The 17,819-nt window shown below is 43.6% G+C and overlaps 1 protein-coding gene across 3 annotated transcripts in view; it reads left to right on the top strand.

Annotated features, from left to right (window-relative positions):
* ZNF516 (zinc finger protein 516) overlaps window positions 1-10,523 on the top strand; it is a 100,803-nt gene extending 90,280 nt beyond the window's left edge. For 2 of the 3 annotated variants that reach the window (XM_075416580.1, XM_075416581.1), the window contains exons 4-5: window positions 2,388-2,492; window positions 2,876-3,101. In XM_075416580.1, coding sequence (XP_075272695.1) covers window positions 2,388-2,492; window positions 2,876-3,036 — 266 coding nt within the window. In that variant the 3' untranslated portion in view covers window positions 3,037-3,101. Of the gene's footprint in view, window positions 1-2,387; window positions 2,493-2,875; window positions 3,102-3,399; window positions 3,468-10,365 lie in introns of those variants that run through there. The other variant, XM_075416582.1, reaches the window with a different exon arrangement.
* The last annotated feature ends 7,296 nt before the right edge of the window (window positions 10,524-17,819 follow it).

Genomic DNA, 17,819 nt, shown 5'->3' with positions numbered 1-17,819 from the left:
GCCCAGTCTTCCCAAATGCTTGTAGAGAGAATCTTACCGTTGTATTTAATAGTGGTTATTTATTTTATTCGTGAGATATACATGAATCGCCGTGTTAGGAAAGGATGGGTTATGGCAGCAGATGCACTCTTCCCTGTGGGCTCCTTTGAGACCAGCTTTGAGCATGGGTTTCGCAGGAGTTCCCGTTCACATAGTCACATTCATTTACCTTAATTTGCTAACGCTGTAGTCAGCCACCCTCTTCTGTTCACATATAGGATAACCTGAGGGACGACTCGTAGGGGTATGGCCTTGCGGCAGTGAGACCCACAGCTCAGAGCTCTGGACTATCAAAGGCCTTATGGTGCTCCTTAGGTAATGCAGCAGTGGCAAATACACCTGGAAGCAATCCATTTTTTCCATGTGTTTTTTAAATCACTGTGGTAAAGTGAGTGGCAGGGAGGGGTTAGATGAACGTCCAAACCCGCTCACCATTGGCATTTGTGCAGGGTGCGTTGGCTCACACCACCATCCTCAGCCTGCATCATGCAAGACTGGGGTGGGAGCGGTGCTTCCATGAGAGCTGTCGTATCGGGCCCGTGATGACTGCTGAGACCAGTGTATTCACCTTTCACAGGGGGAGACCTGGGATATAGAGAGAGGTGGCAGAAAACCGCCTGAGGAAACCAGGTCTCCCAGGCTCCATGGGAGCCGCTCTGCTGGTCGCAGAGCCCTGCTCTGCCTGTCCCTGCCTGTCTGGCAGCCGGCACAGCGGTCCGGCAAAGGCCATGTCTGGTCCCTTGACAAGCTTTGCTCAGCTTTGCTTTTGAGCTTGCAGCTGTAGTTCTGGCCAGTGAGGGGAAAATGTTAGTAACACCTCAGGAAATCTGGTTTAATCTTGACTGCGTTACAAGGCAAATCCAGCTCATTATATTATGGTGGAGCTCTTACTGAAATTATGTGATTTTGGGGGGTTTGGGGTTGGATTTTTTTGTGTGTATGTGTGGGTATACATGGTCTGGCTTTGCCCCTAAATTGTGATCTTGTATTTGACTGCCAGGAACTCTTGTGTTGGGAGCGAGTATGTTCAGCTACATTACACAGACTGTGCTGCCATCTGCAGGAGGTGCTGTTATAAAAAGAGAAAACAATTTCTGAGGGTTTTTTTTTGGGGGGGGGGGGGGTGTTGGTTTTTTTTTTGTTGGGTTTTTTTTTTTTTCATTCAGACATTTCTTTTCAATATATGTCGTGGTAAAAACCATCATAGGATGCTTGGTGCCAGACCAGCAGAGTAAATGGCAGCCCGTCGTCTTTTCTATTCATTTTCAGGTACAACATCTGTATTTTGGATGAGCCCTCTGGCACCCTGCAGTTGATTTTTCAGTTAGGGGACGGGAGGTTGTTGCCACTTTTTTTTTCACAGTTTTATTCTTTTAAAATTCTTAATGGGGGGAAAAAATGAAAGAAAAGCTGAAACTTCACTTCTGCTGACAAGCCCTTGAGAATTTCTTTAAAAGCCAAAATATTCCAGTGGCAAATGGAAACATCAACTCTTCCCTTCCGAAGAGGGCGTTTTACCAAAATAGAAAAGATGATGTTCAAACATACGTTTTTTTTTAATAATAAAAAAGCCCAATAAAAGTCAAATGTGTCTTTTTTGATCAGCAGCAAAAAGACAAAGACCAGCCCTTTAAGTCAGATGCTGTAAACTGACCTTTGGAGAAAAAGGAGAGGTTTGAGTGGTTTTCCACAAATGCTAATGGCCTAGAAAACATGTTTACCCAGGGCTGGGGGAAGGCTGCTGTGCTGCTACCAGCTCCAAATGTCCGGAATGACACTTTCATTCACAGATGTCTTTCGTCTGTGCCTCAGAGGTCCGGGGTCAAAGCAGCACCGGCAGGCAGGTAGGCAGGGGCGAAAGGTTTGATCAGTCTGTGATGGCTCCGCTCGCTCTGCGTTTGTCTCTGAGGTATTGCTGCCCAGGGGGGACAGTCGGGCTCTGGTCCTACTCACTTCCTATTATCCATGTGACTTGTCTCCGCCACGCTGGAGTCACTTTGATTTGCCTGATGTACTGCTTGACAAAGCTGGGTGATGGCTGAGAAGTGGATCCAGCTGCTCTGAAAAGCGCACACCTGACATGCCAGTCCTGGTGCGGGCACATCATGGGGAGCGTTTTTTAATTCAATGTAATTTATGCATTCTTGCAGTCCTGTGTGTGCCTGGCCTGTCAGCCAGTGCCTAGATGAAGGCTGACAGTTGTCATCCAGGGCCTGAAGGTAGCCTCACATAATGACACATTAGACATACTAATGATGTTTTCTTCTGGCATAATGTTTTCTTCTCAACTTTCCTCTCTCCTCTCCCCCCCACCCCTCCCTCCCTCCCTCCCTCCCTCCCGACTACAGGGATGCTCAGGACACAAACACGCCAAGGAGACTGTATCTGCAGAGAATGTGGAAAATGCTTTACCCAACCCAGTCACCTCAGGGCTCATCAGAGGTCCCACACAGGTACCTTTTCACACTCCCTCTTGCTTTCTCCCTTTCCCATTTGCCTACTTTCGGATCCACCTAACCAAATGCAAAGAATTACATTTCACATACCATGCTAACCTAAGTAATTCCAGTACCTAAATCTAATATACAGGTTTTTTATGTTTATGACTATTGCTCTTGTTCTTCGGATATTGCTTACCTGATCCCCGCCCAAACACCATAAAACTGCAATGCATTTAAGATAAGTCTGTTTGCAAAGGTTTTATTTTAATTAGAGAGTAGGGTACTCAGAAATGAATATGCTAATGAATTCTATTGCCACCAGCACAAATTGAAATCAAAGTACCCCTTTCAGCACAACATAAGGCTTTGTTTTGCCTCATCGTTGCTGTTGACAGGAGCATTTTTGCGGGAAACAAGATTTTTCCGCGGATCGGTCAGCCCTAAAATGGGAAATCCCTACCAGCCATTTTTAACCTGGCGCAGTCTGTGGATCAACTGTAGGAGGCTAAAGCCACCGGGTGTTGAGAGACCTCCTGAGCATTGCACCAGACAGTGAGACTAGCGGGTTCCTCCTGAAGAGTGTGAATGATGCATACATAAGCCAGTCTGATGCAAAATGACAGAGGCCAAATGGTAAGTAATGCAAGAAGAGGGTCCCTTTACACATACACTGATAATTAATGTTGTCAGTGATTGCTTTCTTCAGCGCCGAAGTCTGAATTAAAAAGGGCAGTGGCCCTAGGCTGCCATTAGCACACTCTCTTACAGTAAGTGTTACGGTAAATTGGTATTTTCCAGCCACAGGCTAGTAGCTGGTGTCTTTTTTTGAACGTGGTTAATCTGTAATGGTCTCAAATAATGTACACACACTAACGAAGCTTGAATGTTCATCTGTTAACAAGCCCTCTTGTTCCCACAGTGGTATTTGAGTCTAATGGACTCCGAGGTACTGAAGTTCACACCACCTCCGCAGATGCCCCAAAACAAGTACGTTTTACAATTAATTGAATGTTTGGTTTTTAATGTGGTAGCTGGGAAAAAGTTGCACGGTGATACTCATCACTAAAGCGCTGACTGTTCTATAACATGTATAAATAATAGCAGCGTTGCTTAATTTCAAGCTCTTAAATTTTTTAAGCATTTTATCAAAGTCTGTTACATGGAGAGTCAGTTAATGTAGAGCAGATAGTTAGTGTTTAAATAAACATGTTACCGGCTTACTGGGGACTAGGTGGGATAGGTAACTCTGTAATGCACAGTGATACGTAACAGTGAGATAGTACATAAAGAATTCCTAGAAATAATTTGCTTTTACAACTCACACGTTTTCTGCTGCAACAATACAATTAATGCATAATCTGTGTTTTTTTGAGGACTGTTCGTACCCTGATATCCAGTATCTGGCCTTAGAAAGGCTCTCATCGTCCAGTTACTGTGGACTCTGTGTGATGCTGTGCTGTCCTGTTTCTAGCATACAGTCTCCTGTCTTCACAAACACTTCTCAGCGCTCTGAATTATACATGACAAAGCTATTACATAGAAAACCATTAAACTGAGTTTGTTTCAAGTATCTTAAGTCTTCGGAGACCAGTGTCGTAACCTGGACCTTCCCACTCTTATCTTCCAACTTGGTGGGAGGGTTTCAGGACACACCTTCTCCTGGGCAGTTTTCTTTCATGGTGAAACTGCCTCCAGCATCACTTGCTTTTCCTTTCATCCATGGTTTCAGTTTTATTTTGACTACAGCACTTTTCTTGTCCTGTCTCTTACTAAACAATTGCAGATGGTTTCGGCTGTGCTGAGAGAATGCATCTCCGTGCTGGTTCTGCCTTCGTGGAGTTGGTGTCTATGTGCTAAGTACACATCCTCACCAGGCACTACCACATCACGTAGTTCGTATGCTGCACCCTTCACGGAGACTCTTAGCACCTTCTCTGTTGCACTTGTACCTTTCTGGCGCAAAGGCTACGTGGGGAACCCAGCTGCTGCCACAGGAGTATCTGAGCTGCTCTCAGGCCGTAGGAGTGACCAAGAACACTTCTCATGAAGTTTGCAAAATAGCATAGCACTTCAGGATTTGTTGTGGGCAGTGTTTGCTTTGCTTTTGTGGGACAGTAGCAGCAAAGTTATGCTATAGTTGGAGAACTAGATGAAAGTGCTCTCTTTGTGATGCTTATCTAATAAAATTATGCAAGGACATACCTCTCAGTAGAAGTATGTGACAGAGTGAAACACTTCAGCTCTGCAGTATAGCTCAACTAGCCTTTAGTGCTCATCAGTTTAGTAATGTAGATTTAGTAAGCCTCAGCATCTTTAAAATGCTCTTTCATCTTTTCATAGTCATGGGTTTATCTCGTGTAATTGATATGGGATTCTCAATGCATCTGTGCTTTTTTCCTCTAAAAGAGAGTGTAAGGTCAAAGCTGGAAATACATTTCCAAAAAATTCTGAAATGGCTGTGTCTATCCAAGAAGAGATGTGGCAGCTCAGTCCACATCTGGACTATTTTTGTAATTCGGGTTATATTACTGCACAATAAATTTACTCATAATCTTGTCTTTGTAGACTACTGCCATGCCAGAATTTATTGACTAACTTCTTCCATGGCAAATGTAGTTTGCTCTTGTCTGTGTCAATCTGTCTTCAAAGTATTTGATTAAATTACACCATCTCTCAGTACAGCAGAATACTGGTTAGGGGTTAGCTTCATGAATCGCTTCATCTCTTGCCAGTCAGTATTTCTTCCACAGAAGCTGCAATATGATCACTTCTGCAGGAGATAGTTCCCTTTCTTTTGTCTTGTTGTCTCCTCTGTATCAGCCTTTGTCTCAGTTCGTCAGCATCTGTGTCGGTTAGGATTATTCAGTTGTCTGCCGTTTTGCTTGGTCTTATCGCGAGCAGGCTTTGCGCTCCCCCAGAAGACTCCACCTGCACAGTCCCTGGGTGTTAGGGAGGGAGTATGCTTATTTCTACCTGCAGCTGTAGGGGCCTTTAGAAGCACAGGAACGAGCTCGCACTGAGAACGATGCCTGCAGCATTCTGGTAACATTACGATTTCCCACTTTAAACATTGTCACTCCGTGTCTTCATTTCATTTCTTAATTGGGGACAGATCTATTCATGAGAGTTTGCGGTGTAAAGACAGTTCAAGTTACAGAAGTGCCATGCACATGCTCCGAGCAAGAAACAATAGTTACCACATACGGTAGCTTGAGAATGAAAGGGGTTGTTTAATGTTAAGTGGAAGTGATTCACTTTACATAATATTTCCTCCTCACAGGTAAAATGTCTTCCCCTGAGTAGTCTGCTAAAGAGTAAAAATATTAACATTAGTATTTCGCAGTTCCCCCATTCCCTTCAGTAGTCAACCAGAAGATCATCTCTAAAGGTTTCCTTTGTGAAAGAATGTTAGGTAGGGCTTTTAAGTCCCCCAGCACAGTAGCTTACAACAGTGCTACATTACATAGCAATTTTCTCACAGAATAATTCTAAATCTGCATGTTAAAAATAGGGTCTACAGCCAGGCTTTTTTAAAAATGAGCCACCTAAATGTATATTTAGATGTCGAAATAGGAAACGTACTTTAGGGTAGTGAACCACCAACAGGAGATGCAGGTGTTCAGCATCACTGAAAAGCAGGCCACCTATAGGGGCATGTAAAGACGACTATACACACCCAGTTTTGATAATACTAGCACTGCGTTGCGCTCCACGCATGTTATCAGCACCGATGAAATATAAACAAAACATAGGAAATAAGGTGTTAATTTCTTTCATGACATTATTTACTGTGGTTTCTTACCTCTACCTGAATGTTTTAAAAAAAAAACCAAAGGAGGATATTTTTACATCAAATGAACTTCCCATGAACTGCGGATTATTTCCTACTCTTCTTTGTCTAAAGGACAAAATGTGCTCATTACATAGCCCAAGTCAATACAATCTGTGCAAAGTTGTGTAGATTCTCTTGAAATGCTGCCATATTACACATACTGAATATTCTGAATATTTTTATAAGTGGTAACTATCCCAATATCTCTATAATTAAGCTTGCTTATCCACAATGAATATGTATCTTAATTTGGAATACACTAAGCAGCATCCAAAGACCTCATTTAGTAGGCATGAATTCGGGGAGCGCACTCCAGTTGCTTATACATGGCAAGACAAAAGCTGGCTCCCCTTCGGAAGGGTCCCTGCGACCACGCTTATCTCGAAGCTGCTGCAGCTCTCAAAGCTCTCCTAAAGCGTGGGGGCATTTCGTAGGCACTGCCTGATGCTGCAGCACTGCAGCCAGAAGCCAAATTCCCGAGTGTGTTCAGTGGCACAGGAGTCAGTCTGTAGCCTGCTTTTGCAAAATGATGACAGCAGTGATAGCAGTTTCTGGTACATATTCCTTGCGTTTCAATTGTGCTGCTGCGCTTTTAAAAACATATGAAAACTTGGCCCACTTTAGGAATATGGTTTATCCTCTTATCAGTGTCACACAATACACTCTAAAAATTTTAAGGGACAAGTAATTGGGTGTTCAAAAGGCACAACTTACTGGTTAGCAACAAGGAGGAGTTCTGTCTGACTGAGAGTATCTGTGAAGCGTATTTGCGGTGCTGGAGCCAGAGACACCAAATCCTTTGCCTTTTGTGTGAGTGAAACAAGCAAAAAGCCCCAGACTCTGACCTTTGGTCTCCCTGGAAAAAACCTCTTTTACTTACAGGAAGTCAATTAAAAGCTACAGCCCAGAAAAAAATTGAACTGTTGGTGTCATGGATATCTGTGGCTGAAGCTTTCCTCATGCCAGCAGGCAGTGATGGTCCTTTTCTGTGAAAGGGTTGTGGACACCACGATTCTTCAGCCTTGTTCACTGAAAAGACAGCTGTGCAGTAGGTCTGGTCTAACAGGGGTAAACCACCTGCATTGAGGAGTCCATAAGCCTTCCTTTTTTCCACTGTAAGTATTTAAAAATATTTCTTGCAGTGTTCAGTACTTGAGGTAGCATAAATATGAATAGTCAGAATTTGGGGGACAGACAGATTGAAAAGAACCATCAAGAAAACACTAAATTCATATATATACACACACACTCTATATGTTCATATTGAGAGAGAGAGAGTGTGTGTGTGTATGTGTGTGTATATGTGTGTTGTATTGCTTGGGGGAAAGGCTGGGGGCATCTGTTACCTCTGTGTTCTTAGAGTCCAGCAACACTACAGCCCTGTTTGTCCTAAAGCAACTTGGAGAGAAGGGAAGGGGCAAAAAAATACAGATTAAAAAGTTATTTAAGCTGATGGTTTCTGGGTTTGGCTGGGGCTTCTTTTTTGCATTTGAAAATTTAGCACTGTCTGTTAGAAGTCCTATTTATGACATCTGTTCATGTGAAATGTCTTGCCCCAGTTCCTTGCAGAGTTTCTTCTGAAGATCATGATTAATAGTTCAGTCCTCATTATTGCAAATGTTATTTTTAAATAGTTATTCTGAGAACAAGAATTCCATTAATCAAAATAATAGATAATGAACAAATAAATGGCAACCTAATTTGTCTCGTTCATACATATGGAGATTATAATGCAAACAATCAAGGAATCATGGAGGCTGCTGTACCAGCATCTGAGTAATATGCATGTACTGTATGTCCATTAGTTTGTGATCATTATAGACAGGATTAGCAGCTGTAGCTCTTATCCCAACACTTGCCCCTTGCCAGCAAACTGGAGAGGTATCTGTGCTCCAAACCGATCATTGCAATTTATTTCAATGTCATGCGATAATCTGTCTGCAGTATATGAACATGTACACAAACTGATTTTTTCCTGTTAACTGGTGACAAGCCCTAGAAATCAGTATGAAAGCAGCTATTGGCATGGAAGCTGTAGGTTTCATTTATGAAAAAGCCCTGCTTTTTTCGCCCCTCTAAAATGCTGAAAGTGAAGAAAGCCTACTTTTTAAAATAGTAAATTTTTCACACCTCGGGAAAGATTCAGTTCAGCTATGTATCAGCTGGTTTGAAACCTTGCTGGCCCACTAATGTGTTTTCATAGAACCATAGAATGGTTTGGGTTGGAAGGTGCCTTAAAGGCCATCCAGTTCCAACCCCCCTGCCATGGGCCGGGACACCTTCCACTAGCCCAGGTTGCTCAAAGCCCCATCCAACCTGGCCTTGAACACTGCCAGGGAGGGGGCAGCCACAGCTTCTCTGGGCAACCTGTGCCAGGGCCTCACCAACCTCGCAGTAAAGAATTTCTTTTCAACCCACATGCTGAGTGGTAGCTTTTGATCTTGCGGAAAAGACGGGTTTGGTTCCACTGTGGATAGGTGAGAGGGTGGGCCTCCCTCTGCCCCCTTGGGATGGTGCAAATACAAGGGGGTGAGCTGCTGGGTGGGTTTTGGCACGGTGAAACCGTGAGCACAGCTGCACACCGGAGGGGTCCAGCCACCCCCCCACCCGCCGTCCCCGGCCCTGCTGCACGTCCCTGCTGCATGGAAGGGTGTATTCGCCCTTTTACAGAGCTGCGTGGTCCGTGGGCGTGAAGTGCCTGGACCCACAGGGCACGCCTCTGCCACCCAGCCCCCCGCAGGCTATCCATCCCAAAAAAGCCCCCCTAATTACACACCTTTTTTCAGTTCTTACCCGGAGAAACTGGGGCAAGGCGCCTGCCATCCCCTCCGCTCCCTCTTCCACCGCCTCGTCAAAACCCTGCCCCGCTCCCCGGTGTACGTAGGGCCGGTTCGATACGAGACATTGCGGTGATGAATGCCTCCTCCTGGAATTGTGGCTCTGTCTCTCAGGCATGATGCAGCCGCGCAAAAATGTAAAGCATCTTTCTTGGTTTACTGCAGGAAATTCAGCATCCAACTAAGGAAGTTTTATCACATCTCTCATTCAGTTACTGTTTCCTACATTTCAAATATACTGCCGTCTGTACAGCAGCTTTTTTTTTCTTTAATTTTGTTGCAAATCTTTTCGACTTAAACCAAACTTTGACTGGTAAATGTCATGAATCTCGGGCCAGGTTTAATTAGGAATTTTCTAAATCTATTAACAAAAGAGATGCACTTAATACATTATGTCAACCAGAGCCGGGCTTTCTTTTAGCTATTTTGAGGGCTGCCATAGGCACAGCTTGAAACTTGCTTGGATTTTACATGGGTGCCGTATTTTATGTTGCATTAATTTAAAATGGTCTGTTTCACTTCATCAAGACTTTAGCTTAAGGATAATGCATTTATGTAAGATTAATCTTGCCATGTTGTTTTAGGATCAGGATTGTAAACTGCATTGTTCCGACAGTGATGTTCTAAATGTCATTTTAAAGCTTTTCTTGGGAGCTGCAGGCTCCCACTTATTCATGATGTTATCTTTAATTTCGCTTGATTTTTAGAATATCTCTGCTATTTTTTTCAACGTGGTAATTATTCATGAAAATTGGCTAAAAAAACAAAAGGAAGATGACAAGGGGGGAAAAAAAGCGCTGCCTTAGCATTAGACAGACCTGCACAAGAATTCAGTTTTTCTTCCTTTGGCTGCCTCTGTGACCTCAAACTTCAGCCTTTTTAAAACGCTGATCTAGTTATGAATCCCTTTCAGCCAGCTCAAAATTCTGCTTTTTGGAGGCCTCTTCTTCCCCTCCTTGTTCTCGGCCTTCTCTGAACTGCTCCATCAGACGCTGTCACTTGCTCTTCTAGTCCGTCAGGGGCTTCATCTGGGCCTGGCACGTTTTGTCTTGCTGGAGATGATTTAAAATACCCCCCAAAAACTTCTGGTGCGGTGGGCCACGATGAATGTTCATGATGCTAATAAAGGGTAATGACCGCCCGCGGGGCTTGCTGGAGGGTTGCGCGTGGGGGCAGAGGCGAGAATGAGCTTTTCCCTGTGTCGTCCTTCTGGCAGGGCAGAGACCACGGCGGTGCGGAGCTGGCCCACACGCTGCCTCTCCGGAAGGGCACCTAGACCCCCGATGGAGGAGCCCCCGCGCCAGCGGCCCGAGCCCTGGCAGCCTCCCGGCCCGCCATCGCCTCGCCCGCAGCTCCCGCGCAGCCGCCCCGCGGCCTCCCTGCCTGCCATTGCCACTGCCGTCGCCTCGCCCGCAGCCGCCCCGCGGCCTCCCTGCCCGCCATTGCCATCGCCTCGCCCGCAGCAGCTGGAACCAGCGCTCCGTGAGGAGGGGGGTGCCTCTGCGCTGTTCGTCGTTGTAAAATAAATGAAGATGCTACACGAGATATATATAAATTGACGTACTAATCAGTCCCAGGGTTCCTTATTTCCTTTATAATAAACAGTGGAGTTGGCAAGCACTGTGGCAGCACGAGGCATCTATATTAATCAAGAGAAGTTTGAGACACTGGAAAAATTAAACTTTATGTGATTTGGACAGCATGAAGAAGTTAAGCACTGTAACAAAAACCTCCCTGATGTTCACAATGACTATTTGATGCATTTGAAAAACAGCAGTGGATTCGAGGGCTGGAGAAGTATTAATTAATGAAACTGCCACTGACTGTCATGCTGAAAAGCAAATTAAGAAAAAAAAAAAGAGAGAGAGGAAGAAGGGGGGGGGTGCGGGGAAAGGTGGCATTCGGTGCTGAGAAAGCAATGCTACATGAAGGATTAAAGGGACTAAAGAGAAAGACCGTCATTCTGCAATGGTTTGTTTCATTACAGTTTGGGGACCACTTGCATTTCTAGTGCTCTTGCTCTTGACTGCGTACCGTTAATAGTATGTGAATATGGAAATTGAAACACTTCCAGAGAAAGGCTTCTGTTCTGTTTTGGAAAAGAAAAGCTAGTCGAACACTAAGAAAAAAAAAAAAACAGGCTTCTGTGTTTCACTCTCAGGACCATTTTTTGTAACAGGGCTACTTTCTTCGACCTGATCACAAAGCAAGTCTTCACGTTGAAAAATAAAAAGAAATGCTAAACTAGAACGCTCAGCTGTCTAGTGCCGCTGATCTGTGTGTTTGGAAGAGAAAAGGTGTCACTGAACAAGTTCAGGCAGCCCCAGGCTGGTGAAGTACTCTCTGCTCCTGCATTTGGTTCAGCAGGTTCACCTGGCTCCTCCCTGGGCCCGGTGACGGTTTGGAAAGATGAGGAACTTCTTTTGTGGTGGCAGGTTAATATTCCTATAAATGTGTCATGTCTTGTACTTGGTGATCACTGGTGGTGTTAGGAAAAAAAAGAAAAGAAAAAAAAAGCTTTATATACCTCTTCTACGGTAACTCTTTAACTGCAAGTTTTCGAGGTGGGGTTGTGGCACATAACAGGTTGTTAAACCGTGCAGTGTAATCAATTAAAAATGTATTCCACAGATATAAATATTTTCTTTTCTTATTGCTGTGACACTATGTGTGATGGTAATATTTCTGAGAGTTTCAGATTTTGCACATATAATTTTATGCATTATCAAAAGTTACTGCTGCCTTGAAAGAAAATGTTCTGTGAAAATTTTTGCAAAAGCTTTACTAGTTTTTTTTTAAATTGTAACATTTTGTAAAGGCAGGAAATGGATTAAAAAAGAAACCTAGCATGCTAAATATATTTTTCAAAAAAGCAATAATTTTACATGTACATAAATGATGCTAACCTTTAATACAAGTGAGAGCAACAGTTTACTTAATACAATAATGGACTAGTGCTGTTTTTGTAGAAATGGGCTTCTGACACAGAGTTGTTTAAAAAAAAGGCAAACAGAAAAAACCTTAAAGCGTGAGCTTTCTGTTCTAACAGTTTTGGAGGGCGGGGGGTTGCTTTTTTAAAAAAATCTAGTCAGTAATTGTTCTGGATGCTACTTGTTACTTGTTTTAAATTACTTGACAGGTTTTATTACTTTGCAACACTTGCAACAATGCAAATTAACTTTCTTACGTATTTTTTTTAAACTAGTTTTTCATTATGGTATTACACCAGGTTTATACCAGAATTCTCTGTAAGTCTCAGTGTAGTTAGGAATGTCTCTGCAGATACTTATAAAGTGACTGTAATTAACTTTTCTGTGAAGTTATTTTGAGGGAGGTTGCATAGACACATTCCACTGTACACCAAAAAAAAAAAAAAGAAAAAAAAAAGAAATATTTTGCTGTGTTACTTAATGATTATCATTTTGGGTTTGCACTAGCTTTCTTGGTTTGTTTTGTTTGGGTGGGGTTTTTTTTGTTGTTTCACTTTTGTTTTGTTGCTTTTCTGAGTCATATTTTCCATGAGTGAAAGTAATACAGTTCAGGAATGCACAAAAGCTAATTGCTTAGCCTTTTTGTTTGTGTTTTAGTTATTAAAAACTCTTCTGTACCCAAAATGGCACAAAAGTGTAGTGTACATTTGTAATTTCTCTTTTTTTAATGTTTTTTATTCTTTTGCAAGCTGGACTAGAAAATCTGAGTTAATGTTTAGAGCCAAAAGCTTTTTTTTCTGGAGCTTTTCTTCCAGAATCACTGACAGAGAAACTAGTGCTGTCACTGCCATTACCAGGGTACTAATCAGCAAAGTTTACAATCATAATTTAGCTCCATGAAGAACAACAGTAGGGGAAATCAGTTTAAATAATTATATGCTGTGTATAGCACAGAAATGAGATTTTCAATTAATTAAACAAGAAATAAGAGTGGGTGGGGGAAAGCCAACCTTAAAGACCATCTGTTTTCAGAAATGAATCCCACAATTTCTTTTTTCTTCTTTATCATTGTATTGTATTGATTTGTTATTTTAGTTAGGCCATAGTATTTAAAATGAGTTGTGTTTCCTTATTTATTTAGTCAGTGGGCTTTGATCAGCTCTTCTAAGCAACGTGATAACTTTTTTGGCATGACATACTCCTGTAAAGCCCTTTTATGACTGTTACAGGGACTTTCTACTACCTCTACCGATCTACTGTTTCTTCTTCTTAACAGGTTTTTATGGTGTTGCAAGTCTAATGTAACTTAGACAATAAAGGGTTTGATTATCTACACTGCAGATTTTCAGTGTATCTGCCATCTCTCTCTCTTTCTCTCTCCCTCTCTCTGGTTTTTGTGTGGTTTATTATACCTAAAGCGCAGAAGACATTTTTTACTCTAGCTGAAGTGAAAGAAGACCTTCCTTCCCAGAGTATTTTTGTATCATGAATGTTGTGCACTGACCGAAAATCGAACCTGGAGAAAGTTTTTCCATGGAGCTAATCAGCTGCTACATTGCCATCATGCTGTTTGCATTCCTGAAATTCCATCTGTCAGAAATGCTACGAATAAATCGGTACATACTGCAAAACAGAAAGCGAATTAGAAACCCAAAACAGTTCTTAGTTTTGTATTTCAAAACCACTTAAAGTCCTTAGTGAAAAGCCTTGGCATAAATTGCCGCACCCATCCTATAGAAGACTCTGCTTATGTGAAAACAGCTAGTTAAGAAAATTATCCTTTGGAAAATTACATCTTGTTGGTGCAAAAAAGTGTTCTGCTGTTAACTGACTGTCAGGTAAAAATATGTCTCTGGAGGGATTTCCAGATGTTGACTTGGTGCGTGTTTCGTGGTGATCCCTGCAAACGTGTCACCATCACCTAGGACTCGGCGGTGCTGTGCGTTGCGGAGTGCGCGCGTACCTTTGTCACACTCGAAGCGTCAAAGCATGCGTGATGTTTTGAGTCGTTTTACAAAAGCGCATCCTTCTAGTGGGAGTGCATCCTCCCGTTGCTGGTTTTCATGTTCAGAGGGTCTGTGAGCAGGCCTATGTTTGGTTTTCTCCTTCCTTGCTGCGCTCCTGTGCTGAGCTACTTGAAGTGGATCTAAGCAGCTCTAGTGGGAGTGCTGGGATTCATTGACACATTTAGGGGTTTCTCCTTAAAAAAAACTGTAGTGAGAAGACCAGGAACAAAGCAAGAGGCAAATTCTTTATTAGATTCCTGCTACATAAAATGTGTTGGGTTAAAAGTAGAAAAGGTTGCATTTCGTGTCAAATGAAAATTCCCACTCCCCCTGCAAGCCAGTATTTTTTAAGCCAGCAGTAACATGCAAAGGACTGAATTGCTTAGAGTCCTCCTCCCTCGTGCTTGCTCTCTTCTCTTTTGCTGTTTTTGACAGCCCAGTAATTCAGGGGAATCCAGTGGCTGGAGGCAAAGCTGGTATGGATTCACTGGGAGCTTACAGCGCAAGAAGTGCCTGGTTCATCCCACTGTTTGGAGAGGAACTAAAATGAAATGAAGTACATTAATATATGTAAAAAATCCTTCCACTGTACTTTAATTATAAATTATGAAACAATTGTTTCTGGAGCAGCTAGGGGTGTAAAACAGTTGAAGATAGACAGTAGCTGTTGCAAATTTACAGTGATACCTGTAGTTTTTTCATTAGTACATAGTGCTGCTTTTGGGAGGAAAACAAAAAACACCAACGAACCCGAAGCACCAGAAAAAATTGCCTTCATTCAAAGCCGGTGGACAAAAGACAAACCACAGGTGGAAAACAATCCTTATGTACTGGATATAAACAAGTGTTATTTCCGAGGGACAGTCGCTACTGGGAGAGAGAAGAGAGTGTTGTGCAGGGAGTAGGAAGCAGGCGCAGGGTGGGGGATTGTTTGGCTGTGGCTTGAATAAAGGGATGAAGAGCATCAGCGTGACCCAGCTCTACGGGTTTGAGCACTGAGATGGATGTTGCCCACAGGGCCATAAAAAAAAGAGATGGAGAAAACATGTGAAAGATCAGTAGGGGGCTGTGTTTTAACCCTCTGAAATTGAAATAAGTAGACAGAAGACAATGTATGAGAAAGGCTAAAGCTGCGGACAGGACCGGGGAGAAGCCAGGAGTGGAGCAAGAGGTTTGTAGGAGAATTGCCAAAGTGTGGAAAAGTTGCTGAAACAGGGCAAAGGCAACAGTGAGAGAGATCAAAAGGATGTGGAGCTGAAGCAGAAGTTGCGAAACCTAACCAGAGGAGATCAGTGCCCATTGCAGACCCAATTACAAAGGGCTTCGTTTGGATGAAAGCAGGGAGGGACGTGACGGCAGTTTCTGGGGAGACGGATTGGAAACTTGAGAAAATAATCACAAAATTTAAACTTGTGAAGCATCTTATTCTGCAAACGTGTTGTTTTGTGATATGAGCCTGAACGATGTTCTGACAGAAAATAAGGGAATGCCATTTTGGATCCTGACTCTCTTGACTGATGGGTGAACCAGAGTTAGGACCTTAATTATGAGCAGTTGAGGCTGGGCTGAAGGGTCTCTCCAATACCCAAGGGGTTTTAAAAACCATATTGCTCTTTTCAAGACACAGGCAGACTCTGATTAGACCCAAGTAGGGGAGGAAAAAAACCCCAATGCAGGCAAGGAGGCATAGTGTTGTAAGCAGATGCTGAACTGGAGCAATCCTTTGAGGATGGTAGAGGGTATATTCAGACAGCATTCTCTAGTCCAGAATATTTTAGGTTGCCTCATAGTATGTTGGATAAAAGAGCTGGGGATGCTCACAGCTGTTAAGAAAAAATACCCGATATTAAAATGGCTTCAGACACTTCGCTATCTCCTTTGTGAAAACTTTTGTATCTCAGATCGAAGTTGTGGTTCATGTAGGATGGGTACAGATGGCTTGATCTGTTTGTTGCTGTGTCATAAGTGTTATCTGCAAAGGTGAGTTACTTGTCAGGAGTTCAGAAAATGTGAGGTACCCATGTTGCCTTTCTATAGGTGAAAATCTCTGCGTGTCATATTTCATCATGATCAACCCAAGTACCACAGGAATCTCGGAAGATTTTTCTGAGCAGAGAAAAATGGTTTATTTATCTAAATATTCGTTTTCTCGCATGACATAAAATAAAGGGAACACTGGCCCTCGAGTTCATCTTACTCCCAGAATTCAACATACTGTTCTGGGGCAGGGACGTGTTCTGCCTTGCCTGGGACAATTAATGAGCCACTGATGGCTTCTGAGACCTCGAGACCTACGGCTTGCCACAGCGCACTGGAGCGGGACTCCAATAAACAATCTTCTGCTAGGGATCTCCCTTGGCAAAGGTACGTTGCAAACTGAACCATTTCTTGCTTTTACGCAAGTTTTCAGGAGAATCATGCTGATACTGCAGGGACACTGGGGCTGTTCTTCCAGGTGGGAGCCAGCAGTGGGAGGTCGCTGAGGTCATCTCACCCATGGAGGACCAAGGATTTCAATGGTAGCCGGTTTGCTGGCTACTGCTTTCCCAAACTTTTCTTCAGGTGTTCCTCTCCTTCTCCCTCAGCGCAGATGCGAGTGGTTGCACCATGGAGGAGGTGACATCTCCAGAACAGTGGAGGGAACAGGCAGCTGGGAAGAGTTTCTGTTGGCAAGAAGTCCACATCAGGGGCTTGCTCAGAGTCACGTCCGCTCTGCTGGGGTTTCCTCCCTGCCTCTCCTGTCAAATGCTGAATGAGTTGTGTGGCCATGCTCCCGGTAATGTGCAAAAGCTGTTGTGGATATGGGGATGACTGTGTTTTTCCCAAGTTTGACAGAGCAGAGAGCATCCCTGGACTACTTTGTTAGAGAGACAGTCTGGAGAAAGCCTAGTGCAGATGCAGTGTTAAGAACATTTTATGTCTGTAGGAAACGTAGGTCTACTGGCAGGCTTTAGGGGCTTATTGTAGTGGCAGATTTGTGGAAGTGTGCTAACTGGGAGGTGGGATTGTGTGGAAATTGTCTCAGGTGCTTGGTCTCATGTTGCTTACCATCCCTGCCTTGAGAGACACCCCATGCCTGCTGCCTCTGGCCCTGGGCTGGTGAGGGGGGACAAGCACTCGCTGCTTCCCCAGCGGTGACACCTGCGTGGCTCTCCTTGGGCTCCCTTCCCTGACCCCTTGCTTCCTCAGCTCGCAGCCAGCAAGCCGGGGGACATGTTGCTCCCTCGCATCCTGTGAGCTGCATCCACCAGGACAGAGCCATGAAGGGAATCGGGACTGGTCTGAGCCGCGCCGTCGAGGAGGGTGTCTTTGCTTTGTCACGGCAGACCCAAGTGAAATTCCATTGAGTTCACCATTTGTTGTTGCTGAAGATGATCTGATGTTATTTTATGGATCTGATTCTTTGCTCAGTGTTGTACCTGATGTTTGACAAAGCAATTTGCCAGTTGCAGTGCTGAGGGTAGGGGGAAAGTCAGGTGGCGAGCAAGCGTTGGAAATGACCCAGGCTTTTCACTTGCTGCTGGAGAGACTGATGGTTTACATCACAGCACGCTGCTGATGGGCTACTCCGTTTCTTTCACTGCCCCTGGAAGTTTTAGTGCTTTCAGGGTTAGAATCATCTAAGGAATTCCGTGCGAAGTTGCTTAAGTTATTTTCATTTTGTCTCCTCCAACAGCACATGATGTGAGAAATTACATGGCTTAGAAGATGAGGCAAACAGAAGGGGAATACTC

The sequence above is a fragment of the Opisthocomus hoazin genome, chromosome 3 (genome assembly GCF_030867145.1).
Source record: "Opisthocomus hoazin isolate bOpiHoa1 chromosome 3, bOpiHoa1.hap1, whole genome shotgun sequence".
Classification (NCBI taxonomy): Eukaryota; Metazoa; Chordata; class Aves; order Opisthocomiformes; family Opisthocomidae; genus Opisthocomus; species Opisthocomus hoazin.
The sequence above is the reverse complement of the archived record's forward strand: the minus strand, read 5'-3'. Positions and strand labels throughout refer to the sequence as shown.